The following is a 16,354-nucleotide window of genomic DNA, read 5'->3' as shown; positions in this document are numbered from 1 at the left end:
CTGAGTTTTTCACTGTGCTGCACTTTCAAATCATGTAGGGTGTAATTTTTTAAAGTGGGCGACTTCTAAAATGGTGTTCCAATTTATATGCTAGAACGATATTTAACATTTAAGCCATATCAGTCATCCGAAGTTCAAAATGAACATTTACAAAAAGGTGGCTGAAGGTGGTTACAAATAAATCATAATCTAACATTATACGGCAAAAAAAATAGTTTTACAACGAGCAAGCTCAGGCACAAAAAGTTCTAGTCCTTCGAAGTAAATAAAATGAATGTTAAATTATATAATTTAGTCCTATATATATACATAGCGATCATAAATAAAGAATATTAAGTAAAAATGTTTAAAATATGTTTTAGATACAGGATAATATCTCTAATTTACTACAAAAAAGAATTTTACTTCATTAGTTTCAAAGGCATTGAATAATTTATAAGATATCTGTTAAAGGTAATTTTTTACGGAAATTATGATATGCCGTGAATGTCAATGTTTAAATTGTTTTTAAATGAAAAACGTTATCTTTTCCAAAAAGGTAACATTCATATGTTAATGTAGAACAACTAAACATACTATTCCTAAAATGTTTATATTTTTTGAAGACACAAAAATTTTGAATTTTGTCCTGCTAGATTCGTAATTCGTACACGGAGAGAAATAAATGGTAAGAACTTATGATCTTAAGATGGTAAAAAGTAGATGTTATCCGGTACTATCATTATGCTACTCGGTACTATCAAAGATGTTACAAAAAGTATGGTTATGTTACCCACTGCAATCAAGATGATACTTTGTACAATCTGGATAGTAACTGATAGCTTCTAGATTGCTGTTCTTATATCAGGCAAAATTCCTGAAATGTCCGAACAAAAAATTAAAAGTTCTCGAATTTCTCGAAAGTCTAAAAATCAATTATTATTGAATTTAATAAAATAGTTTTTGAATTACAACGTTTTTAATTTTTGACTTTTGAAAAAAAAAATTTTTTTCAATGTACAATATTTATAAGTAGAATGCATAAAAGTTAACATATATATAATGATTTTGAAAGCTTTTTTGACGCGCTACACGCTGTTAATAAATTTTTTTTTTTAAATAACATTTGACCTTGAAATTCAAGGTCAAAATGTTAATTTACGTTTATCTCAAAATCGGATTTTTTAAAATTATTTTTAACTATCTCAATGGAAAGCTTGACTAATTTCCTACAAAACATGTAATTTTCAGAGTGGGATCTTTTAAAGTTTTTGAGATATTAATTAATTAATTAATTAATGTTTATAACAAATCAAATATTTTACAAACGAATAAAGTTACCGTAATTCTGAAGGTAGCAATTGAAACTTAACGTAATTCCGCATCCAACGAGCCCTATATGAAGTATTTTAGATAAGTAGATTGTTAATAAACAATTAGTTAACATTGCAATTGGTTATTAACAATCTACTAATCCAAAATACTTCATATAGGGCTCGTTGGATGCGGAATTACCTTAACTTTCAATTGGTAAGTTCAGAATTACCATAACTGTATTTGTTTGTAAAATATTTTATTTTTTACTAACAACAAGCATCCAAAAGCCCTATATGAAGTATTTTTGTTCAATTTTAGTTAAATAACAATAAAAAATGAAATATCTCACAAACAAATAAAGTTATCGTAAATCTAAACTAACCAATTGAAAGTTAAGGTAATTCCGCATCCAACGAGCCCTATATGAAGTATTTTGAATTAGTAGATTGTTAATAACCAATTGCAATGTTAACTAATTGTTTATTAACAATCTACTTATTCAAAATACTTCATATAGGGCTCGTTGGATGCGGAATTACGTTAAGTTTCAATTGCTACCTTCAGAATTACGGTAACTTTATTCGTTTGTAAAATATTTGATTTGTTATAAACATTAATTAATTAATTAATTAATATCTCAAAAACTTTAAAAGATCCCACTCTGAAAATTACATGTTTTGTAGGAAATTAGTCAAGCTTTCCATTGAGATAGTTAAAAATAATTTTAAAAAATCCGATTTTGAGATAAACGTAAATTAACATTTTGACCTTGAATTTCAAGGTCAAATGTTATTTAAAAAAAAAAATTTATTAACAGCGTGTAGCGCGTCAAAAAAGCTTTCAAAATCATTATATATATGTTAACTTTTATGCATTCTACTTATAAATATTGTAGGGTCAACCGGGGTAAATCCGAACGCTTTTAGTAAGTTTCAACAATAACATAAGTTTTTCCTTTAAAAAAAAAAATACTTCCGGTATTCTGGTACATGAAGTTGTTACTTTACTTCCATAGAACAATTTTATGGGGTAGCAAAAATTTTTGATAAATTACAAAACTCAAAAAAAATACGATAATAAACCTATTATGTAATAATGCATCATATATAAATACAAAAATCAAACAGGTTAAAAATTAAAATGCATTACACAATTAAAACCTTCAATAACACTATCAAATCATAACGGATTTTTGCAAAACTTGCTACAGAAAGTATTTTGGAGTGATTGAATGTAAATACAAAAATAAAAGTCAAATTTTTTAAATTCAAAATGGCGGACTTTCCTAAAACTTATTTTTAAAAATGATCAAATTTGCTAACTCCAAATTCGTAATCAGCGACCCTGAAACCCCCCGAGTAACAATTTTCGAGCGAATCCAATGAATTTTTTAATTCTCGTCCGCCATTTTGAAATTTGAAAAACTGACTTGAAATTGGTAATTAGCGATCCCAAAAACCGTAGAATACCAAATTTTATTAAGATCCTGAAAAACTTTTTTCAACAAACCATTTGACAAAAAAATTGAAACACTCCTTCGAGAGAATAGAGATTAAGTTTCTGCTTATTAATTACTAACGAGGATACGTATAGAAAGAAAAACTTTTTTCTACGTACTTTTATAATGTTAAAATAATAGTGTAATGAAATAAAAACAATTTTGTGTGGCTCTGATGTAAAAAAAAATTATTGAAAATACCGTTCGGATTTACCCCGGTTTTCCAATTTTCCTGGGTAAATACGAACGGACTGATATTATTAATAAAATTTTACAGAAGGCAAAAATCAAAAATAGTTTCTGTTCTAGTATTCATAACAAACAATTATAAATAATAAAATATATTTTTAGCTTCTTTTTCTTCAAACACGAGACAAAATACTGAAAGAGTGTTATCTTTTATTTTCAATCTTTTTTGCAATACTCGCTAACTTTTTTTTATGCTGTTGCTAATTAACAAACGAAAAATGGGATAATACTTAGAATCTTTTGTAGAGGATCTGAGGTCAAAATTCTCATATCGAACTTATTTTTAAAAATTTTAATTAAGCTGAAATAATTAGCGTTCGGATTTACCCCCCGTTCGGATTTACCCCGGCTGACCCTACATTGAAAAAAAATTTTTTTTTCAAAAGTCAAAAATTAAAAACGTTGTAATTCAAAAACTATTTTATTAAATTCAATAATAATTGATTTTTAGACTTTCACCAACAATAACAACATTTTAGAAAAGTATGGATTAAATTCGAGAACTTTTAATTTTTTGTTCAGACATTTCAGGAATTTTGCCTCATATGTAAGATCAAATATGGTACCAGGTACTATCTAGGTAGTACCCCGTACCATCTATTTCTCTCAGTCTACCACTGTGTGACGCACTTTGAAATTATGTCTGGTATAATTTGTTTATTAAGTGGGACACTTGGAAGAGTAAAACGATAAAAAAAAATTGGTGTACCAATTCAATAGAACCCAAAAAAAATTCAGAAAATTTCAAAATACAAAATTTTTCATTTTTTTGAAAAAAATTATGGATTTTTGAAAGTCTATTCCAAATTTGTATTCAGGAACCACAAAAATCCCAGACTAACAAGTTCCAAGAGATTTTGATTAATTTCAAAATCTAAAATGTTTGAGTATTTTTGGAAAAAACATTTTGACAGTTTATTATAATTGTTTTACTTGTCTCTGTAATATATCTACAGCTCATTAAAATTTATTCAGTAGTTTTCGAGAAAAATGTGTTTTTTGATTTTTCTTTCCCCCTCCATAACTCCCAAAAACGCAAAATTTTGAGTTGAAGGTAAAATTTTATTTACCACAAATAATCCCAGATAACCAAGCGTACTAATCGTTATTTACGAGTACAGAGTACTATTATTATACTAGTTTTATACCAGTACAAAATAATTATATATGTCGTGTAAGTTTCACAAAAATGCGGATAAAAACGGTTTGTTGAGCGTGTTTTGTACATATTTATAGGTTAACAATCCATTTGAAATCAAGTCCTACCTGTTCCCGTTTTGGAGAAACCCATTAAAAACGTTTTTTCCACAGATAGGGTATTATTTTAATCCTAAAATGGATTAAAATAAGATACAACTCTTTTATCCGTCGTGGATAATAATAATCCATCGAAAGATTAAAATTTAAGTTAGGATGAAAAATAATTGAAATATTCATATATAAATTTAATTCTAAATAGTGGATTATTTTAATACTTTTGGTATTATTTTAATCTACAACGTTTTTTAATACCTTTTAGTTTACTGTGTTTTTTGATAAAGAATAAAATTCTTATAAGAAAAAAAGACAAATTTTAGGAAAATTATATTTATATTATATAAATAATATTTTTATATTTATATTATATAAATAATATTTTTATATTTATATTATATAAATAATATTTTTATATTTATATTTTTCTTCTTCTTTCTTCTTAAACTTATAAGTTTCAAACCTTCGATTTAGGTCTGCAAAAAATATATACTTTGTAATATTAAACAATTATTAATACAATTATTCTGCAGAAATACAATTCTCATTTAACTAAACAAACTGTCAACACATTATTTATCAGTGAGATTGACATGCCCAGGAAATAAAACCTATTCAATATTTTTGAATCGGTCGGAAGCTGAGTTGAATCCGCATTCTTAAAAGGAAATCTTATATTGACTCCGATTCAAATCATTTACATTTTTCAAACTTGTCTTCCTCATTACCTGTAAGTTGAGAGGCAGTGATATGTATCTTTTCAATTTTAAAAGCATTAAGCAAATCTAACTCTCCAGCGTAAAATTTATTTACAAAGCTCGTTTATTAAAAATTATTAAATTTTGTGCTGAATATGACAACAAAAACCTGAGATTTTTCGATCTGATTCAAAATTTTCAAAATGTTACATTCCGATTGAAAACGTTAATAATGAATCCACATTCTCAAAATGTCTGATTCACTAAAAGGTGCATTTAGTAAGCTTTTTTTCCTGAGTGGCAACCATCTAATTACAAAAAAATTTATCCTGTGAGAAGTTCCTACTTTATGAAATGAAAAGAATTTTATTCTTTATCAAATTAAAAAACGTTTTTCATGTATTTCACCAAAACGGGAACAGGTAGAACTTTATTTCGAATGGATTTTTAACCTATGAATATGTAGAAAACATGCTACACAATCCGTTTTTATCCGCAGTTTTGTGAAACCTATCTTCGCTTCTAGAGCACCGTGTGGTACGTCGTACTGGGAATCTTTGCTGGTAATACCAACCCAACCTCACATTCTTGACAATTGTCAAATATGAACGCGTCACTGAAAACTGTGCAATAAATGTTGGTGAAAAAAGTGGTTTATGATGCAGCAAAAAAGTTTCAATGTTTGTAACTTGTGCTTCTGTACCTATCTTGAATATCCATGTTTAAATTTATATTAAATTATCGATCTTTATAAGATTTATGTTGTTTTACTTTGACATGACGCTTTGTGCCATGGTGTTCTTTGATTGAAAAACATCAAAATCTTTTCTTTTATTTTTTTTAAACATGAAGTTTAAAATTCTTTTGAAATAATGTTTAAATGTAAACAAATAATCAATTAATATTTGATAAAGTTAAGTAATTAGAATAATATCAGGGCTCGGATAGTGCGACTTTTCGACTTTATCGCAAAACAAAAAATTCTTTGTTTCTAAATAAAATTATTGTTATTATAATAATTAATTAGCATTTTTTTAAATTCAATTTAAATAGAAGTTGTTATTGTTATTGTTATTATAATTAAAATAAAAATAATTTCTCTTGAAATTAAATTGAAGGTTCCTTAAAAATTTATTAAAATTAATTAAAATTATTATTTCCTCGAAAAAAGCGTTTTTAGTTGGTATTTATAAATTTATAAAATTTTTACCCACCCTACAACAAAAAGTTTTGTATTCCATTTTCTATTTAAGTTTGCAAAATTAAACAACGGATTATTTTAAAGCAAACATCTTCTATCTTTACACTATTTAAAAGAAATTAAATTTTTTTTTACTCGTAAAAATTGCACAAATTATGCTTAAGTAGTCATAAATATTTTAGGGTAGAGCAATTCTAACTAAAATTAATTTTAAAACATTTTTAGATTCACAATCATATCCACTTGTTTCTCAAATTTCATCAGGAAAGTATGTGAAAATCTCAGAAAATTCAAGAAAAATGTATTGACAGTTTTTTTTAAATCAGAGAAGTAAATCAAATTCACTTCAAAAGTATTTTTTGTCTATAGTTGACTGATGCAGGTTTTTTATTCACAGAAAAGTAGGAGAATCTGTGGAAAATTCGTGGAAATTGCATACATTCGGCTTAAATAGTCAAAAACCGTTTAGGACAGAGCATAATGTATTCTAGAGATTAGTTCCAAAACTAATTGTACAATGTGTGCAATTTCCACGAGATTTCCTTAGGTTTTCCAACTTTTCCAAGTGCCAGGAAAACTTGTAGCTGTCAGTCATAGACCATAAACATAATTTGGAACTAATCTCAGTTAGCCTTGTTCTACCCTAAACCTTTTCTGACTATTCGAGCCGAATGTATGCAAGTTCCACGAGTTTTCCATGGATTTTCCGACTTTTATGAATTACCTTTCAAGGGAAAGGTATTATAAAGTTAAAATGTGGTGATTCAAAAAAAATATATTACTTTTAAAAAGACAAAAAAAAGTTGAAAAATTTAACTTTGCCTTAACAATTATGAATGAAGCAATAAAAAAATGATTTTAAAAAATTTATTTTCTATAATGTAAAAGTAGAATATACACATTAGCTTTAAAATAAGCCCTTGACTTTTTTTAATTTGAACAGAAAATAAAAACCAAAACTTTTTGCAATGCCTATCATTGCTGTAGGGTGGGCAAAAATTATTGGGCCCCACTGTACATTTGTTTTTTCAAAAGGTAATATAAAAAATAGTTATTTATGATACAAGTGCGTAAGGTGAGTGATTATACGAGTGTGACGTTTGCAGCACGAGGCGAAGCCGAGTGATGCAAATCACACGAGTATAATTACATTTACGCACGTGTATCGTACAACATTTTTTGCAACACCCACCTCTAAAGTTAAGTACCTATTATGAAGAATTCCAACTCTCTATTAGAATAATTTCGATTGTATAGAATTAAATAAACCAATCGAAGATCAGGAAAAATATCATTAAGCAGGAGTGTATAAATTTAAAAGTAAAGTTCGTTTTTTAATTTTGTGGTTTTGTATGGTATAAAACAATCCTTATATTATGTGAGAGAAATTTCGGTGCGTAAAGTAAATTTCAGTGCGTAAAGTAATATTTCAGTGCGTAAAGTGAATCACTTTACACACCGTTTGAAAAAGAGCTTCTTTACACACACTTTTCGGTGGGTAAAATTTAACTTTAGAGGTTAGTGTTGCAAAAAATAATTTTCATAAAAACATTTTGTTATATGTAACAATCAATTCTAATAATACCACATTAACATTTTGCCCTTTTTTTACAATTTCATGCCTCTTTTTTTGATTTTTTCTAAAATTTTATGCGAATTTTTTCGACTTTTTTGTGAATTTATGCGACCAAAGCGACTTTTTTGAGCCCTAAAGTCGATTCAAGCCCTGTTAATATAAAACACCGGATATTTTAAGATAAGTGAGAATACAAGTTACATATTTTATATAATATATGCAAATACATATATATCATAAAAATAAAAAAAATTATTGATTAAAAATAAATAAATAAAAATGAATTATTATTATTATTAGTTCTCCCACAGATTTTCCTTTCAATAATAAATTAAAATAATTAAAATACTATTGTAGAAAAAGAGAGAGGCGGTATATAATTTTTTATATTGTACAGCATATAAGTATTGTACCAGTTCAATAACAGTTTATTATACTAACAATAAGTCACAGAAGTTTTCAGTACGTCGTACTCGTATAGTACTCGTATTCTACCGATATTGCATATCGGTACGCAGGACTAGTACAGTACCTGGTACCGTGCGAAGGTACATGGCTGGTACAGTACCAGTACGTCTAGTACGTCGTACTAGTGTGTTATCTGGGATGCTACTCAGTTATTCTTGATCAATATAATAGACTCTCCTGTTCCTTAAAAAGTGTAAATTAGGTATAGTGTAAAAAAATTAATAAATTATCGAAAATTGTTAAAAATAGTATATTAAGGGGGGCGCCTACTTTAGAAGGTAAAAAACTGCGTACATTTCAGGAATTTTTTTCTCAAACACATTTAAATAAATCGATGCGAGATTTAGTGTATGTTTTCTTATATATTTAAATCTTTGAAATATAATTTTTTGATTAAATGAAAATAGAATTTAATAATAAAATAAACGCCATATATATAACGCCTCGCTGCTGAAATTTTCCCATTGCGTACAACCTAGGGTCCACAATTCTTATCTAAAACAAAAAAACAAAATTTTTTCTTTAAATATCCATTATTGCCTTCTGTATGAATTAAAAGATTTCAATAGAAAGTAAAAACTGACATTTTTACATGACTTTTTTAAAAAAAATTTAATTTTCGCCAAAAAAAATCTCATTTTTTCTATAAAAGAAAGCACTAAATTTAACTCTATCAAAAACAAATTTAGTTCATACAGAAGAGACACTTTTTATCTTTAAAACAAGCCCAGGTAGACCTTAATCGGTTGAATAGATTTTTGTCTATCGTGTACGCAAACTACAAAAACAATGTTTTGAGAAAAACGAGTTTAAAGATTGAAAAACTGTTTATTAAAAACTTACAGCAGTCACAGGCCTCGATGAACGACTATTTTTTTATGGGTAGATCTTGGATAAGACGACATTTTACTGATAAATGGTAATTTTAATGGTAGGTGTAATAGTAGATAAGCGCAACAAATTATGAAAAGTATTAGAGACCGCGAGTGGAGTCGCGCGCCAGGCCACGCGCTTTATTGCGTTCTACAAGCTGTAACTCGAAAAATACTTTGTATTTTGACGTAATATTTTAAGAGCATATTCTCTGATAGTTGTACTTTCAGTTAAGACAACTTTTAAAAAATCGATTTTTTTGACCCGATAAAGTAGGCGCCCCCCTTAAGCAACAAGGGTCCAAAAGCAGCCATTGTTAACGTTGGCGTTTACAGCACGAGTGGTAGACGAGGGCGAGCGCAACGAGTCTGAGACAGGTTGCAAAAGTAAATCTGGAACAAAATAAAAATTAATGATTAAGTAAGGATATTCCCTTCCGAAATATTTTATATAAATAAGTAAAATGACTTTATCACTCGGTCGATATTAAATAAAAAAACATAAAGACAACGATAATAATTGACAGATTTATAGTTGATCAAAGTTTAAATATCATGCAAATTTTGATAATTTTTATATACTTGTCTAATTTTTATAATTTTTTTTAATCCAAACAATAAAAAAAGTTAAGATTTTCAATTTTTTATCGATAGTCTATTTAATTACGGAAAGTTTGAGCCCAAGTAAAGCACGATCGGATGAAAAATGAAAATTTTACATTAGATTTAGTGATCAAAACAATTTTTTCATTTTTAGTAACCTCTCAAGTGATTACGATCTAAATCCTTTTAGTATTAAAAAATCAATTTCTTTAATGAAAATTTAAGTATTTTTCATTAATATTATTATTTTAGCTGCAAATCTCAGTGAATACGGTTTTTCATTTTTATTTCGGGAGTAAAATTCCTGTAGCGTATACTAATTGTAAGTGAAAAAAAAGTTGATCGGATAGGGCTGTAATTTGCACATAGTTTAGCCCTAGGGGTGAGTACTTTAACCACGAAGTATTGTAAGGTTTTTTCAAAAACTGAAGGAGAGGGAGGGGGTTGAATTTTTTTGAAAAATTTAAACAGTGAATTTTTGAAGACGTGTAACTTTTAAACAGAAAGAAGAAAAAAATTTGTCCTATATGTTTTCGAAAGGTTTTTTCCTGCTCTTTCGAATGGTGTTAAAAAAATTTCAAAAAATTCAAAATTTGGTCCTTTTTTGAAAATTAAACTTTTTTTCGAATTTTTTTTAAATTTCTGTCCTTTTTATTTTTTTTTTGAAAGATAAAAATGTGTATTTTCACCACAAAAAATATTGAGATGTCCTTTTTTGATATTTTCGAGATATTAATTAATTAATTAATATTATTACTAATAAAAAATGAAATACATATTTCACAAATAAATAAAGTTATTGACATTTTGGGTCTACCAATTGAAAGCTGACGTAATTCCGCATCCAACGAGTCCTATATGAACTATTTTGAATTAGCGAATTTTTTATAAACAATTGCAATGTTAGCCAATTGTTTTTTATTTACAATCCACTAATCTAAAGCACTTCATATAGGGCTCGTTAGATGTGGAATTATGTCAACTTTCATTTAGTAACGTTAGACTTACGATAACTGTATTTGTTTATCAATTATAACATTTTTTATTAACTTAAATAATTAATTAATTAACTGAAATTTGTAAATATTATATAAGTAAATAAAAACAATTTTAACATATATGTTTTCTAAAGGTTTTTTTGTGCTGTATTCATTAATGAAAAAAAATTTCAAATATTTAAAATTTTACCCTATTTTTTAAAAATTAAAAAAAATTTTGACATTTTTTCAAAATCGGTCTTTATTTATTTTTCAAATTTTCTTAGAAAGTTTAAAACTTATACTTTCAACACAGAAAATATGGAAATGTCCTTTTTTGTTGTCTTCGAGATATTTATTAATTAATTAATTAGTGTTAATAAAAAATGATATATTTTATAAACAAATAAAGTTTTCGTAATAACATCCAACGAGCCCTATATAAAGTGCTTTGGATTAGTGGATTGCAAATATACAAATGGCTAACATTGCAAATTGCTTATAAAAAATCCTCTAATTTAAAATAGTTCGTATAAAGTTCGTAGGATGCGGAATTACGTCAGCTTTCAATTGGTAGCTTCAAAATTTTCAATAACTTTATTTATTTGTAAAATATTTCATTTTCTTTAACAAAAATTAATTAATATCTCGAAAATAACAAAAAAGGACATCTCAATATTTTTTGTGGTAAAAATACACATTTTTAACATTAAAAAAAAAATTAACAAAAAAAAGACCGAACTTAAAAAAAGTCAAAAAAATTTTTGATTTTCAAAGAAAGGATCAAATTTTGAATTTTTTGAAAATTTTTTTACACCATTCGAAAGAGCAGGATAAAAGCTTTCAAAAAAAGGTCAAATTTATTTTCATATTTCTGTTTAAAAGTAACACATCTTCAAAAATTCACTGTTTAAATTTTTCAAAAAAATTCAACCCCCTCCCTCATCCGATCAACTTTTTTTCACTTACAATTAGTATACGCTACAGGAATTTTACCCCCGAAATAAAAATGAAAAACCGTTTCCACTGAGATTTGCAGCTAAAATAATAATAGTAATGAAAAATACTTAAATTTTCATTAAAGAAATTGATTTTTTAATACTAAAAGGATTTAGATCGAAATCACTTGAGAGGTTACTAAAAATGAAAAAATTGTTTTGATCACTAAATCTAATGTAAAATTTTCATTTTTCATCCGATCGTGCTTTACTGGGCTCAAACTTTCCGTAATTAAATAGACTATCGATAAAAAATTAAAAATATGAACTTTTGTAGGATTGATGGTTTTTATTATAATAAAATATAGGCACTATTTCGAAGCTTTTTGTTGGAACTACAACTATATTTGCAATATATTCATTTTCAATTTAAAAATAGTGAAACTCAGGAAATGTTTTAAGGGTCCATTTATGACCTCCCCACTTCATGTACATCCCCGAACGAAGGTCCTAAAGTCTGTACTCAGGTAATTTGAAGCCAGTCCTCGTTTACCCGTTGTCAAATAAAGCCAATAATATCTCTATCCAGTCTTTGTACATTAAATCTCTGTATTAAGTTAAAATTCTAACACATTTGAATAAATTTTTATTTTTAAAAAAATGGCGGTCTTTGCAGGATTTTGCTAAAAATTATTTTAAACACTTCCAAAATAAATGCAAGAAAAAAAATTGATCCAGTAAAACTTGTCATTTAAATTTAATTCAGACATCCCGTTTGCCAGTGTCATCAATATTAATGTGAACAATGTAAAATAGATATTAATTGAAATTAAAATATTAAATAATTTTTGTCACAGAATCTTGAAAAATGTCAACCGCTCCCGGACACTTCAACATCGGTTTCCGCAACGCCAAAGAAAGCGTCTCGAATAATGACAGGCGATGATCGCGAAGAAAATAAAGACGATGGAATGTTAGATATACGTACTCTTCGTGAGAAAAGTAGGCATCTTGATTTGCCTTTAATATCTGCTTTGTGCAATGACAGGTATTTACTTAAACAAACAAAAGCCTTCGTCTTGCCTAAGCATGCCAGTGAAGCAACTTCATCGACTTCGATAACGAGAAGTATTAACGGAGCATTGCCTAGCAAAAGCAAATATTCTACGAGTGGATCTTCGAGTACACAACTAACAAAACCACCCAGAAAATTATCGACGATTGCACAGAAGCATCTACAGGTGAAGAGTAACGCTTTTAAGGGAAACACTACATCTACTGCCTCTGCAGCTAAAAAAGATTTTACGAGAACTTCCTACTCGTGATTTAAAAATGTTTTACTAAACGAAACTCAGCTTTTAAAAAATACATTCCGTTATGAAGTATTTTGTATCTAGACGAATATTATTCTTTTCAGTACAGTCAATATGTTCAAGATTATTTTTAATATTATATTCTCAAACACATCAATTTAAAGTACAACATGTTGAAAGACGTTTATCCACATAAATGCAGACCTCCAGAAAAAATAGTTAATTAACATTTAAATAATTAAAATAATATTATTAATTGTAATAATAAATTCAAAATAATATTATTATTAATTGTACTTTCTGAAAGAAGAAATATCAATTTTCAAAAAAAAAATTAATTTGTTTATACAATTAGCATAGGATATAAAATTTCTGTCACATCGCTTCTACAAAATTTTTTAAAAAATTTTCGATTTTAATGTAATATGGTTTATATTGTTTAGAAAATGATTCTCTACAAATTCACGGTAGGGATTTTCAAAAAAGCAAACAGTTTCGAAAATATTTGTTCAAAAAAATCTAAATTTTTCTTTTAAACAAACAGACATATTTTCCAAATTTGTAAATCTCCACGGTGAAGTTGTAGAGAATTATTTGCTGAACAAAATAAGCCATATTATATTGAAATAGAATCATTTTTAAAAAATTCTGTAGAAGCGATGTGACGGAAAATAAAAATAAATTTTTTAGGTTTTAAATTTTGTTCTTAAAAATTAATATTTCTTCTTTCAGAAAGTACAATTCATAATATTACTTTATATATAAATGTTAATTAACCATTTTTTTCTGGAGGTCTGCATTTTCGTGGATAAACGTTCTTGAATCCTTTATTTTATTTATGAAAACAATTAAAATTCATCGACAATGAAAATAGTTCGTTTTTTATAGATCGTCGACCGTGTTTCTTCTACTCAGAGTGCCATTTTGTACTACTGTTTTTTACGTAAAGTATTAAACTTTTCTGGACGAGTGGAAAATAGACATTTTAAGTTGCAAAAGCTGATAAAAAGTATTTTGGTTATTAAAGAAAGTTTATACCATAAAAATCATATTGATCTTCATTGTATGATACTGAAGTTTACTTACCGCAAAATGTCTATTTAGCTGTATTCCGCATCATTTATCATCGAATTTTGCTCAATTTCGTTTCAAAATGAATTCATCGTAAATAGTATAATTTAGATAAAAGTAATATTGTAAAGATAAATTAAAAGGGTATAAAATATACCTTTTTAACTTCTTACTTATTCTAGAAGAAAATATATTCTGTTTCTCTGTTAAATCTGACACAAGAATTGTTTTTTGTGTTTAAACTGAATTTACACGAAACTTTTTATCGGTTTTAATTAGAACACGGAGAAGAATGGATATTCAAGTTTGAAATCTTTAGCGAGTCAATTAAGGAAGAATATCTTAGATACTCAAATTTAGTATCTTAAGATATTTAATCATTCTAAATTTGAATTAATTATTAATAAATAGTTTCGTAACGAACTATCTATATTTGAGCATCCATTTATCTTTGTAAAGAAATGAATCAAATGTAGTAAATTAGCTTATCGTGCATCGAGTAAAAGGCTTCGATGATTCCAATGACTACTCTGAAAGTAGTGGTTGCTGGATTAGTTAAAAGGGATGAATTTATACATTTTCAAATCAATGGCACAGCAATGGATCGGAACTTAATTTCATCAAAGTATTTTTTTGCACTAACGCGCTATTGTTTTGAAAATTTGTGAATTCCTCGCCCTTCAATAAACTTTGGAAGTCCTTTTTTTTACACAATTATTGACAGAATTTAATTTAAATAATTTTTTCTTTGCATTGCGATGATTAATGAACATCCAATTTGTAAAATATTAGGTGCGAAATGATATAAATTTGCCTTGTGCAACGATTGCTTTACCTGCTATTTGTAAGCTTAGGTGTTGCTTTGAACTTAAAAAGGTTAATATTTTTTCATGTAAAAAATTTAAAACATTTTTTGTCAGAAATGTTTTGAACGTAATATATTTATTTCAACGACTCTTACTTTTAATAAGAGAAGAAAATATATTTAAGAAATTATAAGTTCACCCGTTTCGTTTCAACTATTCATGTTCATTTTTATTTATTGATTGCATTTAACTTCTGCTATATGATTGGGGGCCATTCATTAATTACGTAAGGGTTCTTAGGGTGAGGGGGGGTTTATAAAATCTCTATATGGTCTTATGTCGGGAGGTGATGGGGTAGAAGCTATTCTTACGTAAGATTTTGCCAAGTATTTTCCATTTGTATTGTTTATAATAATTTTTAAATTATATTAATATTGTTAAAAACTTACGTATAAGGGGAAGAGGGAGGTTCGAAAAATCTTATGTATTCTTACATGGGGGTAGGGGGGTTCAAAATTAGACAAAATCGTCCTTACGTAATTAATGAATGGTCCCTTGCTAGTGCCTTTTGAGACTAAAAAGGGATTTTTGTATTCAAAGGAAAATATTAAATTTTTTTGTATGAATCCTAGATAATTTATACGCTTATTACTGCTTACTTTTTTTAAAAATTTGAAAAATGTTGATAGTGTCTTTTGACATAACGTACTTCTACTATTACGTCTATGTGGTTAAAAAATTGTGTGTAAATTATATTAAAGAAAAGATATAAGGGTGAAAGACTAAGGTTTTAATCTTTCAGTGTGATATGTACCTTCTTGTAGAATCTAACATTGTAATAAATATCGATGTTTTACTACAGTTATGGGTATTAAAAAGGAATCAAAAAGATTGACTCTTTTTATTAAAATTTTTAAATAACACGTGCTTTTATTGTAGTTTGTATCCATACAACGTATTGAGTAATGTAGTTTAATTAATTTAGTTAGTATTAATTTATATTATGTTACTTATCAATAGGCATTAATAGCAGATTATGATTCATATTTGTAAATAATATTTTATGCGAAGTTACTACCTAGGATCCTTAGATCTTGCCGTAGTAAGAAAATTCATACATGTTCCACGCACCACCTCATGAATAGTAATAAACTTCTTTTTTATAATTAATTACTTAATTCGCTTTTTATTTGATATTTCTCTATCTCATATTCATAACTCACGGTGGTCTTAAAAATTTATAAATACTTTTGACACATGCTCTTTCCAAATCTTGGAAAAACGTTTCTGTATCACCTATTGAATTAATTTTAAGTACAATCAAAATCACGTATTAGGTCGATTTTTTTAAAACTTTAGGTGAGAGTGGAGAATTGTGCTCCGCGTTTTGTTTTTGAATCAAAACAGATAAGATAATAAAAAATTAATTTTAGATAATGTAGATAAAATTAAATTATTTAAAAAATAATTGAATTAAACTAGGTAATTAATTTCATTTACAGTGAATACAGATGTAAAAAGTCACATTTCACTA

The 16,354-nt window shown here is 27.1% G+C and overlaps 1 protein-coding gene across 5 annotated transcripts in view; it reads left to right on the top strand.

The window, feature by feature from the left end:
* Window positions 1-15,990, top strand: part of LOC127288736 (protein expanded) — a 373,302-nt gene extending 357,312 nt beyond the window's left edge. For all 5 annotated transcript variants that reach the window (XM_051316373.1, XM_051316370.1, XM_051316372.1 and 2 more), the window contains one exon: window positions 12,488-15,990. In XM_051316373.1, the coding sequence (XP_051172330.1) occupies window positions 12,488-12,955 (468 nt within the window). In that variant the 3' untranslated portion in view covers window positions 12,956-15,990. The remainder of the gene's footprint in view (window positions 1-12,487) is intronic.
* Window positions 15,991-16,354: the final 364 nt, after the last annotated feature.

Source organism: Leptopilina boulardi, unplaced genomic scaffold (assembly GCF_019393585.1).
Source record: "Leptopilina boulardi isolate dan_hultmark-lab unplaced genomic scaffold, ZJU_Lbou_2.1 LbouV2_393, whole genome shotgun sequence".
NCBI classification, from domain to species: Eukaryota; Metazoa; Arthropoda; class Insecta; order Hymenoptera; family Figitidae; genus Leptopilina; species Leptopilina boulardi.
This window is presented reverse-complemented; position numbering and strand designations above follow the sequence as displayed.